Here is a 17,969-nt window from a genome sequence, read left to right as displayed (position 1 = left end):
GGTAGGGAACCAACGCGGGGATTCTGCCAGTTGCTATGTCTGTTTCATTCACGCATTGTGGAACTGGGGAAATGACCATGGGATGGGTTCAGGGATCCACAGGATTCACTGTCAGACCAGAGCTAAAACTCCATTGACTGCATGACCTCCACAAGCTCCTACTCTAACTGGAGGGCCACAGTGACATTTGGGTCTCTTTGATCCAGTGTCAATTCAGAGCCAGTGTCCAGTATTCTTTGAAAGTTTGATTATTTTTCTCACAATGCAGTTATTCTGGGAAAAGTCCATAGGTCTTTTTGGAAAAGTTGGGAGAAGGATTTAACAGTATAAATTTTCAGTAGTGTACTGGGGTCCTTCCTGGGGGTGGGGACAATCTGCCCCCTCCTTCATTCAAAGAGCTCTGGGTCTATAAACTGGCTCCACTCTAGTAATTGATTGAGGGGCCATGACTCTCTGCTTTTATGATTCAAGCTAGACTGTGTTCACTTGACATGAAAGTTTTACTACCATTGTCTTTAAGTTTTCCAATTGAGTGACTGTGGTTCCCACTGTAAGCTCCAGCCTTCAGAGAAGAGCAATCACAGAGCTTGTCAGGGATGCTGAAGTTTCCCTCCCAAATCTATTTCTCAAAGTATTTGTGAAAATGTCTTCTGAACCCTCCCAGCATGTGTGAGTAGGTCCCAGTCTCCCCTAGCCTATGAATCCCTTCCTCTATGGAAAACCAAGAGAGATCAGACATCTACAAATTTCTCACATTGGGCCATAGTTTGATCCACGTTTCAGCCAACCAACCATTTACACATTTCTTAACTTCCTGAGCTGCATCATTAAAAGCAGAATCTCTGCTCAGTGGGCCCAAATCAATAAATTTGACCTGATTCAACTTTATCTTCATTCTACCATTATCCCACACCCTTAATATCTATACCCACACATATTCCCTGGATTTCTGCTTGTATAAATTACAAAATTCAAACAGTTCTTTTGGAATGCAGCACACATCCTCATGGGGCATACTTTGTACCTCACCTTTAGGGATCTGTGGGCACTTGAGTCTAGTTATAGGTCAGAAGCAAAGAGGGATGTTGGGTGGGTCCTGAGAAGAGGCATCTTTGTCTTGACTGGCAACTGCCTTGGGGGAGGCCACTGCCATTGCCTCAGGCAGTGCAGAGTTAATTCCCTCAGACAGAGGTGGGGGTGGGGGTAGGGAGGACACTTCTACTGACAAATGAGATTCATCAGAATTTAGGAGCTCAGTGTCCCCAGCCTCCTCAGGGTCTTTCCACATGTCCCCTTGCCCCCAACTTGCAGGATCTCATTCTTTCCTAAACAGTGCCCTCACTTAATAGTAGACACCCTGCAAGGCTGAGAGCTCAACTTTTGCTGTAATTCAGCCAATCATGTGATAAGGACTTGTGTTTGATTTTTAGCAATTGAAGCCCTGTGTTTACAGGAGAAAATTCTGGCTCAGGGCACACTTAGCTTAGGCTATTATGGAGCTGGAGCCAGAAATTTGAATCACTGAGTTCATCCCTTTATTTCATCACTTTATCCCATGACATTAGAAAAACCTACCAACTTCATTATATTCCTTGGTTTTCCACAAATGTTTGAAGGCATCATATAGAGTTACCAAGTTTCCTTCCTTTTATAAGTGAATGATTAGGAGTATCAGATATTTTATATATGTCACTAAACAGTCCATGCCATGGATTCTCAGTGCTCTCTATACAGTCCTGGCTAGTGCTGTGGCTCACGCCTGTAATCCCAACACTCTGGGAGGCCAAGGAGGGAGGATTGCTTGAGCTCAGGAGTTTGAGACCAGCCTGAGCAAGAGCGAGACCCCATCTCTACTAAAAACAGAAAAATTAGCCAGGCATGGTGGCGTGCGCCTGTAGTCCTAGCTACTTGGGAGGCTGAGGCAGGAGGATTGCTTGAGCCCAGGAGTTAGAAGTTGCAGTAAGCTATGATGATGCCACTGCACTCTACCTGGGGTGACAGAGTGAGACTCTGTCTCAAAATAAAAAAAATATATAGTCCTTAGCATTTGTAGGTCTAATCAAATCAGAGAACCAATTCGAAACTCCAAAACCAATTAAGGAAACTAATCCTTAAAATTCTAGTCCTCTAGAATCACTATTGGTACAAAAATCTGCATTAGCCAGCATTCTCCAGAAAGACAGAATCAATAGGTTAGACAGACAGACAGACAGACAGATAAATGGCTCACGTGATTATGGAAGCTGAAAAGTCCCAGGAGAAGTTGTCTGCAAGCTGGAGACCCTGGAATGCCAGTAGGATGTCTCAGCCCAAGTCCCAAAGCCTCAGAACCAGGGAAGGCTGTGGTGTGATTCTAGTTTGAGGCTTATGGTCTGAGAACTTTGTCGGGTGGAGACTGCTGGTGTAAGTCCTGGAGTCCCAAGGCCAGAGAGCCTGGAGCAGAAGCCTGTCCGAGGGCAGAAGTAAAAGTGTTCCAGCTCTAACGGAGTGAGAGAGACAGGAAATCCTTTCCTCTTTTTGTTCTATATATGCCCCCAGCCAATTAGATTATGCTGACCCACATTGAGGGTGGATCTTCCTGAATTAATCCACTTACTCACATGCCAATTTTCTCTAAAGACACCCTCACAGACACACCTGAATTAATACTTTCCCAGTTCTCTAGCTATTACTTAATCCAGTCAAGGTGACTCCTAAAATTACCCATCCCACTCCATGTACCTGTCTCTTCCATGACTACGTTTAACTGCATGTAGTAAGATATAGATCCCTGTCTAAACACAAAATCAGTACTCCTTGTGGCTTTCAAAGATGCCTGTCAACTCTACAGCACTACAGTGTTTTGCTATATAAATTATTCTTCTATGCTCCATAAATATTTCAAGTATCTCCTGCCTTTTGAATCTCACATCCTCAACTACTTTACTCTTTTCAGAATATGAGATTACCTCTGATTAAAGCATATTGGATTAGTTAGATAAGGCTTCCAAAACAAAGTACTGCAGAGTGGGTAGTTTAAACAGAAACTTTCCCCCCAATTCTGGAGGCCAGAAGTGCAGGATGAAGGGGTTAATATGGTTAGGATCTTCTGAAGATTCTTTCTGTAGCTTGTAGGTGGTAGTCTTCTTCCTGTGTCTTCACATGGTCTACCCTACAAGTCTGTGTCCTAATTTTCTCTTATAAAGACAACAATCAATCAATCAGTATTGGATTAGGGCCCACCCTAATGATGTCAATTTAAGCTGATTTCTTTTTTGAAGACCCTCTCTGCAAATGCAGTCACATTCTGAGGTACAGTGGGGTAGGACTGCAGCTGAACTTAAGGGGCACAATTCAGCCCATAACACAAATGAAGTACATAATGTAACAAAATAACTAAGTTTATCACCTTAATATCTACAAATATTCCTACATTCATCCCCATTTGTTCCTCCTCTCCTATTAAACTGAAGAGTCATGTTGTGTCTGGCTAAGTCCAAATGCTTCTATTAAGTCCCTTTCTCTCCTGTTTTGTCAAGGACTATATTAATTATGAATAAAATCTCCTTTAATGGGAATCTCTCCATGTTTTCAAAATCAACAGGTCATCATTCCAGGTCATTATGTATATTTTATCTTGAAACAAAAATCTCTTCTGATTATGTTGTCCAGTTTTTCTCCTAACCTTTCACAATGGAAATGCAGTTTCCTCATATTCCCATCACCTTTTGACTTGCAAATACCACCAGTGAATTTTTTTGTAAATAAATCTTAACATCACCAATTATCTCCCCAAATACTTGGAAACAAAGAAAATAAAACCATGACCTCATTTTCAAAACCAGTTGTTTCTTAGGGTTCTCTGACATTTCACACAATCACTACTTCCACCATGCTTTCTGCATCTGAGTCCTGAAGACTATTGGAAAGTCTCTAGAGTCAATCTAATCCCCTATTTTCCTCCTTTCACACAGGGACTTAGTAGGCTCACATTTACTCAGTTGCTTCAGTTTTGTACTTTGCTGTCTCTAAATTGAAAGTTACCAAACTTTTCTGGATCCCATTTCTGAGCTATCATCTCTGCTGACAAATTTACATGCACCTACAATGAACTGTATCTTAGGATATTACCTGCATGTCTCTCTCCTCGACGTGTAAAAATCACTACTTCACTCTCCAGCTATAGTTAATGGCTCCAGCAGACACCCAACGATTGATATTTCATATGCCCTCACAAAACCAACAACACTGCTGTCATGTCTACAGGGCACGATTGCTATCCTTCATTCCTAGGCCAGTCCACACAGACACCCTTCCCACCCCATACAAATTTTATTTCGGTTTTAGTTTAAATGTCAGTTTCACAGAGGTACCTTCACTGAACTCCAACCAAAATTAGCCATTTCTCTCGCCTTTGCCCTGACTGAATTAGAACTCTACTATTCTTTGAAGCCACTCATCTAACTTTCCATTTCGATGGGAGTGTTTTCTCAGATGCCCAGTGTGCAGGAGTCTCTCAACTAGTTTCTGGATTTTTCTCAGAAAGAATTGATCTGTGTGTAGCTGTTTATTCACAGTGTCTGTGGAAGGAGGACGAATCCGGGGCCTCCTGTCTCACCATCTTGCTGATGTCACTCCTAAAACTGTGTCAGTATTTCTTAAATCTCATCTGCTCCACTCATTTCTTACCTCTCTGTCACCTGAAGATATTTGATTAATATGGGCACTTGTCTCACTTTTTATGTCTTTTTAGTTCTTTCTTAGTGAACTGTATAGCTTGCATTATATGTTGTGAATACATTGTGTTATTTCTATTTGCTTTAGAGGCACCCAGAGTTAGGAGGATCACACAGGTGATCTAGTCTATTATAATAACTTTGTTTTACAGTTGAAGAAAGAAAGACCCAGAGAAGGGAAGGTCACCTACTAATTAGAAGAAGGGGTGAGGACAGATTTACAACCCTGTGTCCTGAAGCTCATTCCACTTTTCCAGGTTTGCTCTCTGTGGACACACTTTCTATCTCAGAACATGCATACTGGCCACCTTTGTTTTAATGCCTTGAAGTAGTTACTCCATCTGTCCCATATATTATAAATGGTGGGTATGTACGAAGAACCAACCAGAACCTTTAGTGTTGTTGTATGATGACAACGGTACTGTAAATCGAAATCATCATTTTTATGTGCTCCCACATTAATGCAGTTGGATGTGGTGGCAGCTTTCCCCCTGACTTTACTAGAAAGTCTGTACAAGGGAAACAGTACAACATAACCTCCACATGGGATGCCATGGGAAGAACACAGGAGTAGAAGTTAAGATATTAACATGTATTTTTGGCACTGACAACCAGCTCATGCTGTGATATTGGACTTCACTCAGGCAGGTGGGGGGGACGGGGGAGCAGTCATAAATGTCTTCTGTGTAAAATGACACAATTAGACTGGATCATCTATGAGATTTCTTCCAACTTTGACACTGAATGATTCTGTGGTGTCTGCAGATAACTTAGCCTCACTACTATTCCTAAAACCCTATGGATTATATTGCTTACAACACTCATTTCTTAAAGAACATATTAACCCCTTGAAAATAAATAGAAATCATTTTTCAAGTTAATTTGCAAAGTGTTTATGACACGTTACAGAGAAGCTCTTCATGAAATTAGCTTATTTCCAGCCATTGGGGTAGAGATTCATGCCAACACATCATTTGTTTCAAATCCCCATGTTTATTGTGAATATATAGTTTATGTGTAAATGTGGATGTGTGTGTGTGTTCATTCTTGTGCTGAATTGACAAATCTATGTAATTACCACAGGTAGGTACTCACCTCCACAATCCAGGTACAAAACAGTTCCATCAGCACAAAAAGTTCTCTGAGCCCCCTGGCTCTTGGCAATCACTCATGTTTCCTGTCTCTATAGTTTTGTTTTTCCCACAATGTCATGTAAATGGAATCACATGATATATAATTTTTTTTTTAAATCTGGCTAGCTTCATCTAGTATAATCTACTTATAATTCCAACACGTTGTGCACGTCAGTGGTACATCTCTATTAACTGCTGAGTAGCTCACCGCCATCTTGCTGATCCATGTGTGTTCATCCATGTCCCTATCGAGGGGCATTTGGGTTGCTTCCAGGTTTTGACAATTAAAAATAAAGCTGCTAGAAACATGTGCTATAGATTTTTGTGTGAATATGGTTTTTATTCCTTTTGGGTAAACGTGTACCAGAGGGATTGCTAGGTTATGTGCTAAGTAGATGTTTAACTTTATTAGAAATTGCCAAGCTTTATTTCAAAGTGGCTGCATCATTTTACATTTCCACCAAAAGATGTTACAGAGTTCTAGTTGTTCCACACTTTTTCAAGCACTTGATATTTTATTATTGTTTTTTAAATTACTTATTACTGACTTTCAATACATTTATTCGTGATTCTAATATTGCGTAGTGGTATCTCATTGTGGCAGCCCGTATTTACTAATAGTTTTGTTTCTTACAAGGTTTTTGTTCGTTTGTTTGTTTGTTTGATGGAAATACTTCTCTGCAATTTTCACAATTGCTCCTAGTTCTTCTGTTTTTTAGGGTAACAAAAACATCTAATAACTTCACTGAGTAAAATGGTATATAGGGTGATTTTTACAGAATCATTTAATTGAAGACTTAATAGGCTCCTAGACAGTAGAAGCTATGTCTTATTTGTCTATGTGGCTGCAATGCCTGATGGATGAAAATCATCACCATTACCGTGGCCACTGTCATCCTCATTTTCCTTCCCTTTATAATGACCACCACTAAGCCAGCACTGCTGCTTCCTCTGTGTCTACTCTATACACTTCACCATACTGTAGGGCCTTCGTTCCTCAGGAAAACATAAACAAATATCTGATTTCAAGTGCATTGATATTGTCTGTTCCTCCTGGAACATACTTGAGCAGGAGTTTTAGAAACTGGCCTGTTCTTTCATGTTTCCAGTTATTTCCTTGGACAAAGGTGGGGAGTCTGGCTCAGAGCAGCTTCAAGGCAGGTCTGGGCAGGATGGTTGTTACCCCTAGTCCCTGCTCCCACCTTGAATGTGAAAGGGCCACTCGGTCTCAGGGTCAGCTCAGATCCCTGGTGTGGGGTCTCTTTGAGAAGACCAGGGGTTGGAAAAAAAAAGAGGCAGAGCCAAGACTTGGAATAGACTCACAGGGACAGAGTCAAGCCCAGAGAACAGCAGAACTGAGGGCAATGGGTTGGTTTTCCAAGAGAGCCTTTCAAGTAGGCCTGCATCACCCCACTTTCCCGGGGCCATGGAGCTTTCCCGTGGCTCTCTCTTGCCCGTGTCTTAGAATCACTGACTTGGAGAATAAGCAGAAGGGTTTCAGAAACAAAGAATTATCAGGAAAATGCCCCATTTTCTATCACGCAGATCCTTTGGTTCCAGACACCTACAAAGCCCCTGAGTGCACTTCACATACGTCCATCTTTACCTGACCCAGCGCCTGGCCACACAGTCTGGGGGACATGTGCCGGGGTCACGTGACTGCAGTTCTCTCCGGCATTGGCACTTCCGGTTTCTCACGGGGCCCCTTCTCAGAGTACGGATATTGGAGATTTTGTCCCATGGTAGGATTCCCTCAAGCTCTTAGGTTCTATAAACTTACCAAGACTTACACACCCTTTTTGTGTTCCCTGGTGAGACTTGTTTCAAAAAGAGTGAAATGGAAAAAAAAAAAAAAAAAAGCAGTGGTGAATGAAAATGCTAATAGTCCTCACAGGTGAAGGTGTCCGTAGAGACAGGCAGGAGATGGCTTCATTGTGGTCAGCAGCTCACCAGGGCCAGTGGGATATACTTGTTTGGATAATAAGGACCTTTGTATACCTCAGTCAGGATCACCAGGGACAAAGGTGACTCGTACGGGCAGAATGGCTTTCATGAGAGGACAGAGAGTCATTATTTTGGGCATCCAGTTCTCCAGAAGAATGGAAGTGGGCAGTTTTGAATAGAAATAATTGTCAAATGGGAACATAAACTACCAATATATTGGCAACAGAATAGAGGTTTATCAACAGCAATCCTTCAGTTTAAGTGATGTAGGCTAGGTTGCATTTTGTCTGGGAAACCTCCCCAGACTCCAGTAACTCCAATCATAATTACTTGCTCCCTCCACACCTGTTCTAAATTCCCACAGGTCTCAGGTAAGGTTGTAGAACTTGCCACACTGCTCGTGAGTTTGCCGGGCATATATCTGTCTCCCCCTACTAAAGTTTGGGCTCTGTTCCTTGAGTTAAGCAAGCAAGTGAGCCCTTTAGCCATTCCCTATCAACACTCCTCTTCAAATGGTAAAGGACAACGCAGTAAAATTGCACTAGACGCAAAGCCAGGAATTCTGGATTTGAGTTCTAATTCTCTATTTCTGCCACTAACTGAGGTGTGGCACAGAGACCAGTGCTCATATGTGAATCTCAGATGCTCTTCTGTTCAATGACCAATAAATAGCTCTCAAACATTACTGTGCAGGAGACTTAATTGGAAAAGCTGTTTAAAAATTCAGACTCTTGCTAGGCGTGGTAGTTCACACCTGTAATCCTAGTACTTTGGGAGCCCAAGGTGGGAGGATCGCTTGAGGCTAGGAGTTCAAGATCAGCCTGAGCAATACAGCAAGACCCTGTCTCTACAAAAAAAAAAAAAAAAAGAATCATATTTGTTTTATCTATTTATTCACTCACTCACTTGATCAGTCAACAAAAATATTAATAGGCCCTGTTCCAGGAACTGGGGGTGCAAAGGTGAACAAGACATAGTGCCTGTCCTGGAGAAGTTCACGGCCTAGGGAGGGTATCTCCCTGTAGCATGAGACACTGGAATGATGCAACTGCAGAGAATCCGAAATCTGGAGGTCAAAGAGAAGATTCTGAGAGGTTTCCCCACTGATACCACAGCCAGAGTATCTTCACCTCTTTCATTCTTGTAGCTATTGCTTAGATTTTAAGACGTCTTCTTTTGCAGCAAAATGGTATTAATTCTGCTCTACAGCCCCCAATCTGGTCTTCAAAGGTGAGGCATTCAGCTTGACAATGACCTCTCAATTTCCGACAAAGCAGTTTTCTTTGAATTTCTCCCCTGGCTAGGTGAAGAAAGCAGTTAGTCTTTAGTTATCTATTAATTGGTTACTGGAGGACAAAATTACATCACCCAGGAAAAATTCAAAATTCCCCAAGACCAAATCTCCTTGAGTCACAGGCTATGAGCCTAGGGATCATACCTGAATAGTCACGTCTGAGCTCAGACCCCAGCACAGCATAATCAATGTCCTCATTGGGTAGCCAATTAGGAAAAACAAAAAAGAGTTCCCTCTGCCAAAATTATATCTATGTTATATAGAAACAGAATGTTTCTTCCTGGGAGGGTGGCAAAATACTTTCTAATTCCAATAAACAACTATTTCTAACAAACTATTTTTTTCATATCTCCAAATTAATAGTTTATGATATTTAGCAAAGGTTACACACTGTGTTATTACATTATAGGCAGATCTATGATAGATAGATACCTCGGCATATGGTTTTGGAGTTTCACAGTCTTAGGTGGAAACATAAAAAAGCAACATGGTGCTAGTCCTGTCACTCTGCTCTGCAGAGAACATGAATGTGGTCATGCGTGTAGCTCTGGCAAACAAATTTAGAGGGGTATAGGCAATGTGCATTCATTCAGAACAGAGACTAAGTTGAAGAGAGTAAACATATTACAAAAAAGGAGTTTTGTTTTACATTGGCAATATATTAATATATTCTTAGGAGAAATAGGAGGAGAAATAATTGAAAGAGATGTCAGTCTCAAAAGGAGCAGTGCTTATTCTTGGAGAGAACAACTTTGGGGGGAAAAGGTGCATGTCACTGGCCACATATCTGAATTATTACCATGTGGAAGAGATGTTGGGTTTGTTAATGTCCAAGTTAGGGCTGAGACCAGTGGAAAGAAATTGCAGGGATTTCTGCTTAAAATAAGGGAAAAATTTTAAATAAGCTGAAGGAGAACTGAGGATATTGTGAGTTATAGATCACTGAAATTTATCAGGCATCTGGACAATCAACTGACATGGAATACATATATATATATATATATATAGTGTTCAAATACTGAATCGGGGCAGAGAATAAGAAAAATAAGAAAAGAACAAATTACAATACAATGATAATGACATTTAACTCTGACATGTATGTGCCTGGCACTATCCAAGCAGTTATATGAAGAGAGAGATTGTGAAATTGTCTCCAAACAGTCATTTTTTTTCCCTTCAGACTTTTAGTAGTAGAACCTCTGGGTTTAGCTAGACACATGGATACTTAAAATGTCAGCACCTAGTTTCTGTATGGCCACAGGAATAAGTTTGGACAAATGAAATAGGAGTGGAAAAATGTGAGCTGCTCCTATGTAATCTTTTAAATCTTGATTAAGGAGAGTAGGGAAGACAGCTTAAAATGAGTTTCTCTGGCCTAGAACATTGTCTGACATCTGTAGAAAGAAAACTCAGGGCAGAAACTAAAGAATCAATTTTACAAGTGAGACTTGTAGAATTAGGGGGGCATTATTATCAAACATGGGGGCATTATTCCTTGGTTTAGTTCTTTATATTTTTTCTCTTTTTATTTGTTAAAAACTTTTATTTTTCTATATATATATATATATTTTTTTTTTTATCACTGGCACATGTGTAGAGCAAGGTTCTGTTCTTTAGTTCAAGTCCTGTATGTTTTCAAAGATGCAAGGCAAATACGATTTCTCCAAAAGCCTTTCCAAATCTCCCAGTTAGAACCAAGCTGCCCCTTCTCTTTGTACTCTGCATCTGTCGTGTCATTTATGAAAATTGTTTCCTATTAAAGTTACTTGTCATCCTCCTATCTTGACCATTCACTTATTTATAGATTTTAAATGTATTAAATGCTTATTTACAATGTTGTGCAACCTATTTTTGAACAACACAGAAATAATAGACTAATACATTTAAAGAAAATTAAGGCCAGGGACCATGCTTTAATTATATTTTTACTTCTTCCTTTTACCTGCCTTTAATATAGCGGCTAGAGCAATTTCTCATAAGTGGCAAGCGGACATTTGATATCTATTTGTTTGCTAGGACTATTGAGCCTGGAATGTGTAATAAATACATGTAGAAATTCAGGAAGCCAGGAGGAAATGAACAGGGTGCTTTATGACACACGCAGAGCCTCTAAGAAGGAAAGGCTTCGTAACAGAAGAAAGGAAAATAGTTGAGAAAATAGGGACACAAAAGTTTCTTAGAAGTAGAGTCATGACTATATTGAGCAAAGAGACACCAGTTCAAGGGACTTAAAGACTGAAGAGCACCCGAATTGCAACGTTAGTGGTTTCAGTGATGTAATTTTCCATCAGTGTGTTAGAGCCAGAAAGAAAGTCTGAAATAATCTATTGATGAGAGATTTGGACCAACTACGCAGACATGAAAAAAATAGCTGTTTAAAGAAACTATTAATGTAACTTTCATTTAATTTAGGCTACAAAAGGTGTCCTTCTCTTAATTAACATAAGCCTTTGGCATTTGCCTCTGTTTTTTTTTTTTCTCTCATTTTGAAGCAATCACTTTAGCATATGCTGAAGCTGGGTTGAAGATTACAAAAGGAGAAAAGACATCTAAAAGTAAAATAAGTCTGAACCTCTTGGTAGAGCTATTAGGAAATTAAATAGACACGCTTATGGTTGGAGGCGGTCTGGGTAAGTGTAGTGACATTGTTTTATGTCTGGGCTCAGGGAAAGATTTCCAGTGACTGGTTGGCTTGGGACATTTATAGGACACCGGGATGAATCATGAGTTATTGTAAAAGTTGAGCTTTCTTCTCAAAAGACAGACCCTGTACAGGTTGCCATCCCTACCTCTGTAAAGATTTCCCTCTTACCTGGGACAGTTTGAACAAGAAGAACGAGAGCAGCAAACATTAAGAAAAAGATTCTCATGGCTCCAGGTATCAGTGGAGAGATGGCGAAGAAGGTGCATTAGCTAGAATCCAGCTCTTTATCAGGGGAAGTTGACTAAAACACATACTACTGCTCCGAACGGGCTGGAAGTCAACTTTGGTTTGTGATGTTCATTAAGAAGTGCTATTTTCCATGCTCCATTGAACAATGTGTGGGCTGACAGATCAGATTTTACCTAAAGCACATTTATGGGACAGTAAAGCAGAGAACGCTGCCTTCCTGCCTGGAATACTCTATCCTGTGTCTCTGCCCAGACTTCTCCTATTTTTTCCTGCAAGCCCCGTCGTACGTACCACCATGTCCAGAAGATCTGTAATTGCCACCTTTTTCTCCTTAGCTAATATTTACATACAACTTACTCTTTTATAAAATTTATTTAGCAGTTATTAATTGGTGGCTGGTGCAATTGCTTTGCAAAAGTTATAGTATATAAAACAAGGTATCTCCCTAGTTGGACTGCAAGCTCCATAGAGGAAAACAACTTGCCTCTCATCCTTCTTTTCCATTCATGCCTCACAGCAGTGCTTTGCAACAGTAGATTCTCAAAGTATATGTGGTGTTTGATTTATTCATTGGAAGTTGTCCAGTTAAGGACATTCATGAATAGTCAAGCAATTAAATGGATTATTATTAAATGTTCAAAGTTTATACAGATGTAGCATATTATTAAGGACGACAACATTATATTAAATACAACCATATTTTGTATTTCATGGAAATAGCATTCATTCAACAAACGTTGTTAGGCAACTACCGTGTGTACTTAAGCTGCGCAGGTATATGTAATTAAGAAATTTGAATTTTGTCCTAAAATCAAAGGAAAGTTATTGAAGGATTTTAAGTAGGAGAAAGACTACTGAAGACTGAAAGACTACAAACAAAGTGAATGGTTTCATTTCCAGTGAGCTTCCAGTAGACCAATCCTCCCATTAACAACAAGGAAGACTCTGGGGGGGAAAAAAGGACTACCTGAAGGTTGAAATAAAAGCAGGCATATTTTGGAGAAAAGGCAAAACTTGTTTAAAAGGACAAACATGGAGTGAGTTCTGTGTGATTTCAGTGTGGCATGAGGAAGCTAAAGCTAAAAAAAATTCTATCTTTCTGAACTTTGGACACAAGAGTGGCCGTAGCCACTGAAAAATACTGAAAGGGACACCCAGAGAAGGCGGGCTCCAGGTTCTTTGCACAAACTCTGTCCCTGACTCTTGCTAACCCATGTACCACACACACACAGGGCCAACGCAAAGCAACCTAGTTAAAAACAAAAGCAACAAATGAACAGGAAGATTTGAGCTCCTGCCCATCACAGACATGACCATGTTTGCAATTTGAATTTCACTGAGTTAGTTTTCTATTAAAACAAAAACAAAAACAAAAACACAACAAGCTTCAGAGAAACATAACAGTATTCAAATTCTCTTCAACATATCAGTCACAACTTAGATGCTGAAATGATCAGACAAGGACTTCAATACACTCATTTTATTTTTTTAGCACACCCATTTTAACATTCTCTAAGTGGTAAAGGAAATTCCCTTGAAATAAGTTTTTTTAAAAAATGGAAAATCCCATCAGAAAATAGGAAATATAAATAAATTTTGAAACTAAAAAACATAATACCTGAAAAAATTGACTGACTAGATTTGATAAAATAGTGAATATGATAGGATAATGACTCAGTAAATCAGTAAAAATTATACAATGTGAGGATCAAAGTGGCAAAATGATTTAAAAAACAGGCCATCAAGGCTACTACTATGAAAATCTATAGTAAATAGGTAATTGGAATCCCAGAATGAGGCAAGAAACAGAATAGAGCAAAAAGTAATTCAAGAAAAAATTTCTGAAAACTCTCAAATTTGGTGAAAGACATAAATTTTGAAAACCAGAAGCTCATCAAACCCTAGAGAGCATAAATGCCATGCTTAGGTGCATCACAGTCAAACTTTTGAAATCCAAACAAAAAGAGAAAATCTTGAAAGCATCCAGAGAAAAGTAACGCATTCTGTCCAGAAGAAAACTGAAACACCACTGACTTCTCACCAGAAAATTAAAGGTCAGATAAAAACAGAACAACACCCTAACGTGCTAAAGGAAAACAACAATAACAACAAAACAAACAAAAAACTGCCAGCCTCAATTCAGTATTCAGAAAAAAATATTCTTCAAAAATCAAGGAATTATAAAGACATTTTCAAAGAAAACTAAAAGAATTTTTCTCCAGCAGAAATTCCCTACAAGAACAGTTAAAGGAAATTCTTTAGGCTGAAGAGAAATTATACCAGCTAAAAACTTAGACTTTCAGCTAGACTAAAAAGTATAATAAAAATAAGTATCTGAGTAAAAATAAAATAATATTTTGCCTCTTAATTTATTCCAAATTATGACTGAGGATGGTGACTCACGCCTGTAATCCTAGCACTCTGAGAAGCCGAGGCAGGAGGGTCCACTGAGATCAGGAGTTCGAGATCAGCCTCAGCAAGAGTGAAACCCCATCTCTACTAAGTAATAGAAAAAGTTAGCTGAGTGTGGTGGTGTACGCCTGCAGTCCTAGCTGCTTGGGAGGCTGAGGCAGGAGTGTTTCATGCATGTCTGTGAGGTCTAATTTGTTTGTGGTGTTATTTAAATCTTATGTTTTATAAGGAGCCATGGAACAGGGAATGCTAGGCAGCCCTTAGTTGCTGGTGCTGTTCGGGTTGGCTTCTGGCCACACAAGTTTGGAAGAGGATCTCTGGCCTCAGATGAGATCATAGCCCCTGTCAATACTGTCATTTCAGTCCTGTGAAATCCTGAGCAGGGACTCTAAACACATCACAAACAGACTTCTGAGCTGCGGGATTGGTGAGACCATATGTGTGGTTTTAAGCTGCTAAGTCCATGCTTCTTTGTTACACAGTGAAAGAAATGACTACAGCAGCATTCTAAGGTGAATCTCTTTTGGTGGTAAATTTATGTCTTCTCTCAAGCCTCCTGAGCAGGTCACAGCATTTTGCAGTTTCCTGAACGGTTAATATTCTTTCTAGTTGATTTCTTATGAATTTACCTCAACTCCCCTCTTCCCAGGTCTACATCTTTAATACCATTTTATGCTGAGTCTCTTTGCCCTAACATACCACATCCTAGGGTACTTTTCCTTCAGGATGATTTCAACCCAGTGACCTCATGTAGCATCCATCTGGTCTATGGGAATCACACCTGTTGTCATGCTTAACATACCACTGTGGCTACTCCCGCTGCTGCCTACTTCTTGTCCTGCCATCCTGGGCAGGCCTGGTCATGACTTTCTGCCTGTAGATATTTTCTGGATGCATCAGACACAATGCACCACCATGCTGAAATTTCCAAGTAGCCTTCCTGAAGCCCATCCCATAAGGCTTGGTGTGAAAGTGATGTTTTTCTCATGCTTCCCCATGAGAGGCAGAGTGAAGTCACAATCACAGCACACCAACACAGTGTGCAAAGAAATCTTGTTTCCTGGCTTCTTTAGCTTTTTTCTACACCTTCAAGTAGGCATAGAAGGTAAGTGTCTCAAGATGCTTTTCGTGGTGAACTTCTTTGCTAATCCTGCATTTGTGATCTGGTTCCTCCATTGGGAATGTGGGAATTAATGTTAATGTTTTCTCCTGTATCTTTTGGGGCTTCAGCCAAAACTGACCAATCAATCTTGCTGTATACTTATTGCCATTCCCTTTCAGATATTGTGAGGACGCTTCGAAATGAAACCCAGAGCCAAGAAGGAGTAATATGTGGTTAGCATAATGAGACCATGGCTATAATTTTAAAAATCAACTGGGTTAAAGCCATGCTAAACAGGAGAGTTATGTAGGGTGGAGATAGTCTATGAGAAAACCACATGCAGTAGACCTCTTTTCTTCTCATCCATTTACCTCTGACCCACCCGCCATTCCGAGACCTTCCCCTCTGCAGCTCCAGTAAAAACTGAAACCAGAAATCCCTTTAAGTTCCCACGGAATTAACTGATCCGGGGAAACCATCAACCTCCAGTTGACACATGAAAAAACTGAACTTTCACATAACAAGAAATTAGTAAAGGTCAAGACTTTATTATTCTTCAGGAAGGACTGGGTGTCTCAGGGAAGAGGGGGACATTAGATGGAAAAGACCTAAAAGGGAGCCAAGGCAGAAGAGAGGAGAGAATAAGAGAAAGAGAGAGGGATGACTTGTGACTAGGTGAGCATGCATGAACGGTGTCTTCTGCAGCTGTACGTTGAACTACAGAAGGTTATTAGGAAGGTCACATCAGGGCACAACCACTGAAATACCACTTTGTATGGCTCTGAGGCATGTACATGAATCTTTCCATAAAAGAAACTTCAATAAGGGTCCAGACAATTTTAATTTTTTTTAATCAAGCAATGTGGTATCTGAAATGAGTGGGGAATATCCCAGTTGCATGATATTCTGAAAGCCAGCGGCTGCATCCTCACTGTGGAGACCTGGGAGGAAGAGCATCTCCCTATAAGCCACCTGATTGCTCAGCTGTGGGCTCCTAAGACCAGATATCACACTTCCCACCTCCCTCAGGTAATTCCTGTGCAAATGAAAGAAACACTCTAGGTTTCATGATTGAAAGACAACTGATAATATGTAAATAGATCTGAAAAGAGAGTGAACCTAAAAGCTAAATGAGTCAGGGTCCAGACATGGAAAGGGTCCTCACACCAGGTTGTTCCATGGAGAGAACTGGATATGGACAGCTGACCATGAATTGTTGGAAAAGCTGGAAACGCAAAGATGGAGTGATGAGGCAACCCTAAAGATAGCTGCAGCTGGAACCCCTACTACCCCATGGTGTGGGGGAAACCAAGGGCAAGTGGGGCTGGCAGGAGCTGCACCTGCAGTGGGACTGCCGGGAGAGAGCTGAGGACACAGACACAGGGGCTTTCCTGTGGGCATGAGAGAAGAGAGAGTGGGGGAGAAGTTCCCTGAGTCCACCCTTTCTGCAACCTACCGTTCTCCTGGGAGACGCTTGCCTTGACTGACACCAGCCAGAAGTCAGGAAGCCTGGAAAATGTAATTGCATCGTTCCCATTTTACAGAGCAAAGCGGGGAAAGGACAAAGGATGGGTCTGAACACAAAGAGACAAAGGATTCGCCCAAATATTAAGCAAAATATTGTTCAGTCTCCTGTGCGAAAACTGACCACGTTTGAGTCATTGGCCATAGGACTGGTAATTTTGACCTTTATTTTGTGAAGCTACAAATTTTATTTCATAAGGCAAAAGTTATACAATCATTTATGTACATTCTGCGCTGAACATTTTAAATGCATCTGTAACCATTTTCTTTCATGGGCAAGAAGAGAAATGCAAAGTTGGCGCCTAGGCATTAACTCAGTAGATGTGAGTTGTTTTAAAAATACAGCATAAGTACTAGAATTGGTGAATGCTTTGATTTACATATCAAGAAATGACATGAATAAAAAGAGCTTCTTATATTCAATAGAATTATAACTCCATTAACATAGATGTGGATGCCACTTCCATTTATCTATTAATTATGTGAGAATTAATACATGCAGATAGATACACACTATGACTGTGGCATTCACATCAGTTACAGCTTCCCAGCTATGGCCCTGAGGAAATAGCAGCCTCCTAGGTCTCCATTCCTTTAAATAGAGATAGGAATAATAAAAGCTACCTTATAAGGTAATCTTGGGTCATATGAGAAAAGTACAAAATAAGAATTTATAAATTATAAGGTACTCCACAAATATAGAGTAGTGGTATCTGATTAAGTGGGTAGCTATTAGGTATCCTCTCATGTCTTGTTGTTTTGTTTTGTTTGGGTTTTTTTTTTCTTTTTTTTTAGATCATCTTTAAAAATGAGCAAAGAAACAAAACAGAGAAAGAAATGGGCAGGGTCCTGAAACGCACTCACTGTGTGACATGGAGAAGCCACGTAACTTCTCCTGACCTTCCTCGAACATCCAGTCCTGCTCCTAAGACCAGAAGAGTGTTGGTCTGGA

At 40.3% G+C, this 17,969-nt stretch overlaps 1 protein-coding gene across 1 annotated transcript; it reads right to left on the bottom strand.

The window, feature by feature from the left end:
• Positions 1 to 8,946: 8,946 nt before the first annotated feature.
• On the bottom strand, positions 8,947 to 11,962 carry LOC138393561 (beta-defensin 107A-like). The gene is made up of 2 exons (XM_069484775.1): positions 11,899 to 11,962; positions 8,947 to 9,092 (listed from the first exon to the last, which is right to left on the bottom strand). The coding sequence occupies exons 1-2, from the start codon at positions 11,954 to 11,956 to the stop codon at positions 8,947 to 8,949; spliced, it is 204 nt and encodes a 67-aa protein (XP_069340876.1). The 5' UTR covers positions 11,957 to 11,962.
• Between the last annotated feature and the right edge of the window lie 6,007 nt (positions 11,963 to 17,969).

Source organism: Eulemur rufifrons, chromosome 12 (assembly GCF_041146395.1).
Source record: "Eulemur rufifrons isolate Redbay chromosome 12, OSU_ERuf_1, whole genome shotgun sequence".
In the NCBI taxonomy this organism is placed as follows: Eukaryota; Metazoa; Chordata; class Mammalia; order Primates; family Lemuridae; genus Eulemur; species Eulemur rufifrons.
This window is presented reverse-complemented; position numbering and strand designations above follow the sequence as displayed.

Excerpts from the sequence above, each read along its gene's own strand:
- LOC138393561 (XM_069484775.1), bottom strand. The coding sequence starts at position 11,956 with ATGAGAATCTTTTTCTTAATGTTTGCTGCTCTCGTTCTTCTTGTTCAA. Across the intron at positions 9,093-11,898 it reads TCTTGTTCAAACTGTCCCAG|CCAGGGGAGAAATTCAAAGA; the intron begins GTAAGAGGGAAA and ends TTCTTCACCTAG.